Below are 6,000 nucleotides of genomic sequence, written 5' to 3'. Positions count from 1 at the left end.
TTAAAAAAGCGAGACCAATTCAACTTTACTTGCCGGGTAGGCTGCACTGTTCGCTGACAGCAGACTGGAGTCCCGAGTGATGGCGGCCCTCAGGAAATCCCAGGAGCCAAAATGTTCCCAACGTGACACGTAGCCTAGAGTTTTTGTCTTTCTGGACGTGGCAACCTTCTTCAACTCCTTGACGAAGTAGTCTCGGAGAGTCTTGATCTTGTCCTTTACGGCAACCACTACAGAAGCAAAAAGGGATGCAGTGTTATGGACAACGAAGACTCTGCCTAATAACCAACTATCCCCGTGTAACACTGAGAGCTCGGTATTTCAGCCATAGGATAAATGTAAGGAGCAAGAGCATATATTTTTTTGTCGATGACTGTTCGGGAGGACATATTGGTATTGGCTAGAAGAGGATACGCTCTCCCGACACACATCCACATACATGTTTGTTTGTTTTTTTGCGTATATGCCCTAAGCAGAGCTGACAAGAACCTGTTGGCGCCCTAGCTGATGGTCACAGTTCCGAAGATGCAAATGTTAGACTCATCGGTCATCGTAGTTGCGACGTTGAACGAGCCGATTCCGCTCTTTCGTTTATACGTCGTGCAGTCAGGACTTCGATGCCTTCCATTCGCTCCCTGTACTGCGATGCGTACAAACTCTCTAGAGTGAACTATACTCTGCAGGCATTGTGGGAGTAGTAAGGTTAATTAAGCTACGCGGGAAAACACCATCAGATATTTCCAATCCATTGGTCGAATGATTCATCCCTTTTTAAATTGACATCAAGCTATGTCGATTTACTTAAACTAATCTACACATATGTAAGAAGTCCAGCTCCGACATAGCTATGTACTGGCAAAATATGATATGATATATGAAACGAATGGTGCGGTGTGTGTATATATAGGGTCTACGCCGGTACGGAAGGTGTATAACCATCTAAAACGCGTCAACTGTCCAGCCACTCCCTGACTCGCTGTATACAGACACACCTGTTGACCTGAAGCGATGAGCTTACTGGGTGCCCCGAGGTGGCCCCCGCACAAGATGCTAGGGCTCAAACAGCGAGCGGTTTATACAGTCGTGGATTTGTGAATGAGTCGCCTTGGAATACCTACCAGAAGCCACTTCAACAAACTCGGCATGGCAGTTGAGGTACTCACTGCTCCGTTTACCACCCGAGGTCAAATGTAATGATACACAAAGCGTTTCAATTGCCAACTGAGCCCGGCTATAGAAAGTACGGCACCTGCTTTGATCGAACAAAGAACCTCCACTTCAGTCGTTAAATACTATAAGTAGGGTTCCGCGTATTCGAGGTTTATTTTTCGTCAAATTTAGAGGGTGGTTTTTGAAGTTTGTTTTGCCAAACGTTCGGAGTTTTTCAGAGTCTATTATTGTTTGATTTTAAATTTTCCAAAATTCGGAGTTTAATTTCGCCGTGTTTTCAATTAAAAAAATCAAATCAAATCTGGATGTAAACGTATGCTAGATTAAAAATGAAAAAGGTTTACAAATCTCTGTAATGCAAAATTAGAGCGCAGCTTTCGAGGAGGAGGAGGAGAGGAGGGTATGACCCTCCTCCTCCTCCGTACCCTCCCCTCCTCTCCTTCTACCGGCCTCCTCTGCTCCTCCTCCTCGTCCGCTCCCCTCCCCCTACTCCTCCCCTCCTCCTCCTTTCTTCCTCCGTACCCTCCCCTCCTCCTCCTACGTACCCTCCCCCTTCTTGTCCTGCATACCCTCCCATCCTCCTCCTCCGAAGCCTCCCCTCCTCCCCTCCATGCCCTCCCTTTTTCCCAAAGCTTCCCTGCTAAATTTAGCTGGAAAATTGACATCACGTGGCTTCAACACCAATTCAATTTCCCGGTAAATTTAGCGGGGAAAATGACGTCGCATGACCTCGTGCCACATCACCCATGAACAAATTCAGTTTTTCCGCTAGATCTAGCGGGGAAATTGACGTCACGTGACCTCAACACCAATTCAATTTCCCGCTAAATTTAGCGGGGTAACTGAATTGGTGTTAAATTCATGGGACGTCAGTTCTACCGCGAAATTTAGCGTGGTGACGCCGACGGCGACGGCGACGCCGCTATACGCGCAAACAGGGGCCTAAGAGCTGCGCTCTAAAAAATAATAAAATGCGCATTGGTATCAATCATTATTTCTGCTAGATTTGTTCCATGACAAAGGTTGCACACAAGTGTTGCTCCGGTCAATGAATTCAAAGTCAATGAATTCCTGGAGGTAATTGCTGGCAAGCTCGTCATCTCCTCCTATTCCATCAACCTACCCAGCGGCCGCGAGAGGTGGACTGGTGAAGGATGTAATAGAGAAGTTTCAACTGCCCCTCTTCCCTATTTTAATTTATATGGAATCTCTATTCCATAGCTTTCCCCCGCTGTTACCAAAACACAACCTCTCCTTCCTCTAAAGCACAAATTGTATGACCCAAACTGGAAACAAAACTAGTTGCTTTTGTTGTGACCCGAAAGTACAATTACCTGTTATAATGAAAAACCTTGAGGAAACAATCGGTAAGACCCCTTTTTGACAGTGGCCCGAGGTTCGAAAGGTAACTGTGGTGGCATTTTCCCAGGACCATTGACCCTGGGCGCTGATCAAACTTATTCGTAAAAAAAGAAACAGAAAATGCGTTGTTTTATTTTATTTCATCTTTCTTTGTCCGGGGGGAAAGGGCGGGGGGGGGGGGGGGGGGGGGGGGGGGGGGGGCATTGGTGTATTAAAATTTAGAATTTATTGGAATTTACCAAAATTTTAACCGCGGGTGTTTTTCCGAGTTTTTCGTGTTTAGCCGAAAACAGGGAATTCTAACTATAATCAAGAAATAAACAAACTCAGCTTCGTCTCTAGAAATATCCGAGCTAGACTACGTTGGTTCGGTATGTAAACTCTATATGACATTTGACCAGATTTCGGCAAACTTTGAACTGCAAGGCGGGTAACGAGCTGACAAAGCTGCCTAAAGAGCAACCATCCTAGGCTACCCCATCCCCTAGCTGAGTAGCGACTTGCCCCGTAGAAGAGGTCCACACATCTTCAGGCTATCCCCCCTTCTTTTTAACAACACCCAAACAAACACACAAAACAAAATGTGCTCCTAAAAAAAATTCCCATTCACAAAAGGCGACTGCACAACTTTCATTGTGGTATTGTGAAAGGTCCAGGTAACGTCGCCGGTCCTCAAACAACTTCGGACTACCACTACAATATTCAGAAAGAACCTTGATTACTGTCTGAAATCACGACCTCAAAGGGATTTTCCACTACTCTCTATACAGGTTGAGTTTGAACTCCGCAGGTACAAAGAGTGACCAATTGTGGGCAACGTACGACCATAGACTGCGTGGTCACGGACTGCGCAGTGAAGCAAAAACGGTTCCACGCATCTAACTCGCGTGTTTAGCGTGCACTAATTTATTGATGGCCAATTATTTGGCCTTCCAAAGATACTCGGATCATGACCCGGCAAAGAACAATAATTGGCCCTTAAAGTGGCATTGAGATGTCTCGAAAATACGGATTTCTTGACGCCTCTCAAACATCATGTTTGCTTACACGTACACGCGCCGTATGCTTCAATCTCTATTTGTTCATCTTTATTTATTTTCGTCTGATCACCTTTATTTTTGCTCTTCCTTCTTTTATAAAAGTAGCTAAAACTAAGTGCTCTGCGCAATAAACATTTTTTTAAAGCACGAAACACATTATAACGGAAGCCACTACTCCAAGACATTAAGCTCGAAACACATGTACGACGAAACCGTCCGATCCGACGTGCGGACTGCCGGAATGACCTTGGGGGGAGAGGGTTTTCGCAGCATCGGAGAGCGTTGAAAACCCTCGCCTCCGACCGTCGTATTGCGCGGTCGGACGTCGGATCGGACGGTTTCGTCGTACATGTGTTTCGCGCTTTAGTCCTTCCGTGTGTCCGCGCATCCCATGGCACGTGACGTAAATGACATCATGGTGCCACATGGCACTGAGTCACATTACGTCACGTTACGTTATGCGTTGTGACGTTAGTGACATGACGTAGCGGTTACGTGGTGCCATGACTTGATACTATAACCTTAGGTTACGTTTCATGTCCTCTGACGCATTTAAACGATCGCCCTTCAAATACTGCATCCCATAAGTAATACGAATTATTAGATAAAGGGGCTGTCAGTTTTTCTCTCCCTTTTTTATGGCATAAATTTGACAAATAATCTGAGAACGTTCTGAACCGCAGCGTGCTCAAATATGCAATTTATACGCGCGGGTAGTTACCCGCGGCTATGTAGTCAAAGGTGAGGGGGCGCGTGCCTGAGCGCCGATGAAAGCCTGTGCACGGGCACTCCTCCTTCCATTTGAAAGGCGCCAGAAAATTGTCCGCGCGAGTATAGTCACTACCGCATTTATGTAGTAGGTGGTTCCCACTGGACGACGCAGATGATCTCTTCGTCCATAGCACTGGCACAAAAAGAGTTCTCTTTGGAGGCTCGATAAGGAACGACAGTCTGGAAGGTGTGAAGTGTACGTTGCGGAAGAGTTCTGCTAGATCGCCGTCCGCACGCACCCAACAGTAGGGCTACAGTGTTGTAGGGCTATGGCTGTGTCCCAAATCTTACCCAAATGGATCAGAGCTACTCAGGTGGGTCGTGTCACGTGACAACACAGATTGAAAAACGCTGGACGGGGGTAAGTTTTAGAACGCCAAGGTACATAACCCTTACCCTGGAGTAAGATCGAGTAAATAGAGTGCAGTTTCACATGCATTTCATGACGAAAACGAGCGAATCCGCTTCGCGGTTGCGATTCAAGCGCCAGTGTGAAATAGTTATGGCAACGAGTGAATCCACCTATGACTGAGGCTGAGGGTATTGTTGGCCATGTCTAAGCGCACTGCAGCTGGGAGCACGCCGACCGAAAGGCTCGCGCTGCAGAACTGCAGAATTGATCTTCAGCCTGCTCGCCCGCCCTTGCCTGATCCGATCTGGATGAGCATCGAACAGGCGTAGGATCGTGAAACCACTGCTGCACGATGCACGTTAAAGAACCATAAATCACCAGTTGTGCTGCAATAACCAAATGTCTTATTTACAACAAAGACGCTAGATCTCGTTAGGAAACTTCTCGCTGACTAAATTTGCAGCAAAACGAATTTCACTCTGATTTCTACCTGGCCTATTTCTCTGGTTCGAGTCATGTTAAAGAGAACGCCGATACGTTCAGGCTACTTATAGACCATTTCAATAATCGCCTACTGCGCTCTGCCATCTTCGTCCGCTGCGCTCTGGGACGTATTCTGAGCATGCGAATGTAGCTCTCTGCATGCAGAACGTGTGCCGCGCATGCGTCCACAACGCAGTGCCTCGGCATTTTTCGCCCGGACGACAAGCGCTGAAAAAGTACATAGGAGGACGCCGACTAGGCGTCCAAAAATGCTTGGACGCCCTACGTGGTTCACGCGAGGGAACACCACGTTTAATGCTGCTCAAGTGGAAGGATCAACAGCAGGCCTACCGTCAAACTCGTTGTCCATGGCGTCCGCGATGGCCGCCATGGCTTGATCTCTCCTGTCCCTCTTGTAGTAGTCCGTATGCCGGCTGTCCCAGAGCAGGCTATTGTCCCTGTACAGGTGAATGAGCTGGGCCTCTTTCTCGCTCGTCCAGTAGTTGAGCCGCCTCGTCTGCGCCGTAGAGGGCTCCATGTAGAGCCTCGGAACGCGGTGCTCCTTCCGAAGTAAATCTGCCCGCAGGATGGCTGGAGCGTTCCTCGGGCTTGCTGTCTGCACGCGGGCTTCGCTGACGTCCTTTCGTCGCGTGCTGGCATTGCGCACGTGACGTCGGCATGCGATCGCTTGGCTTGTTCGCGTCTGTTGAAAAAAGAACGAAGAAGAAAGCAGCAGCTTCCGCAGCGTTGGCTGCGTGAATAGTTGGAAATGAAGGACCTGCCTGGGTGCCTGGGATGTAATATGCCGCTAACGCAGACTACTGG

The 6,000-nt window shown here is 47.9% G+C and overlaps 1 protein-coding gene across 1 annotated transcript; it reads right to left on the bottom strand.

Moving 5' to 3' along the window:
• Positions 1-5,713, bottom strand: LOC115313041. Its single transcript, XM_029971938.3, has 2 exons — positions 5,527-5,713; positions 1-227 (listed from the first exon to the last, which is right to left on the bottom strand). The coding sequence occupies exons 1-2, from the start codon at positions 5,711-5,713 to the stop codon at positions 1-3; spliced, it is 414 nt and encodes a 137-aa protein (XP_029827798.3).
• Positions 5,714-6,000: the final 287 nt, after the last annotated feature.

The sequence above is a fragment of the Ixodes scapularis genome, unplaced genomic scaffold, assembly GCF_016920785.2.
Source record: "Ixodes scapularis isolate PalLabHiFi unplaced genomic scaffold, ASM1692078v2 PGA_scaffold5__190_contigs__length_132052651, whole genome shotgun sequence".
Classification (NCBI taxonomy): Eukaryota; Metazoa; Arthropoda; class Arachnida; order Ixodida; family Ixodidae; genus Ixodes; species Ixodes scapularis.
This window is presented reverse-complemented; position numbering and strand designations above follow the sequence as displayed.

What these genes read in the sequence shown, in the direction of transcription:
- LOC115313041 (XM_029971938.3), bottom strand. Translation starts at nt 5,713, where the DNA reads ATGGAGCCCTCTACGGCGCAGACGAGGCGGCTCAACTACTGGACGAGC. An exon ending in CATGGACAACGAGTTTGACG is followed by an intron (nt 228 to 5,526) that starts GTAGGCCTGCTG and finishes TTGCTTCTGTAG; the next exon opens with TGGTTGCCGTAAAGGACAAG.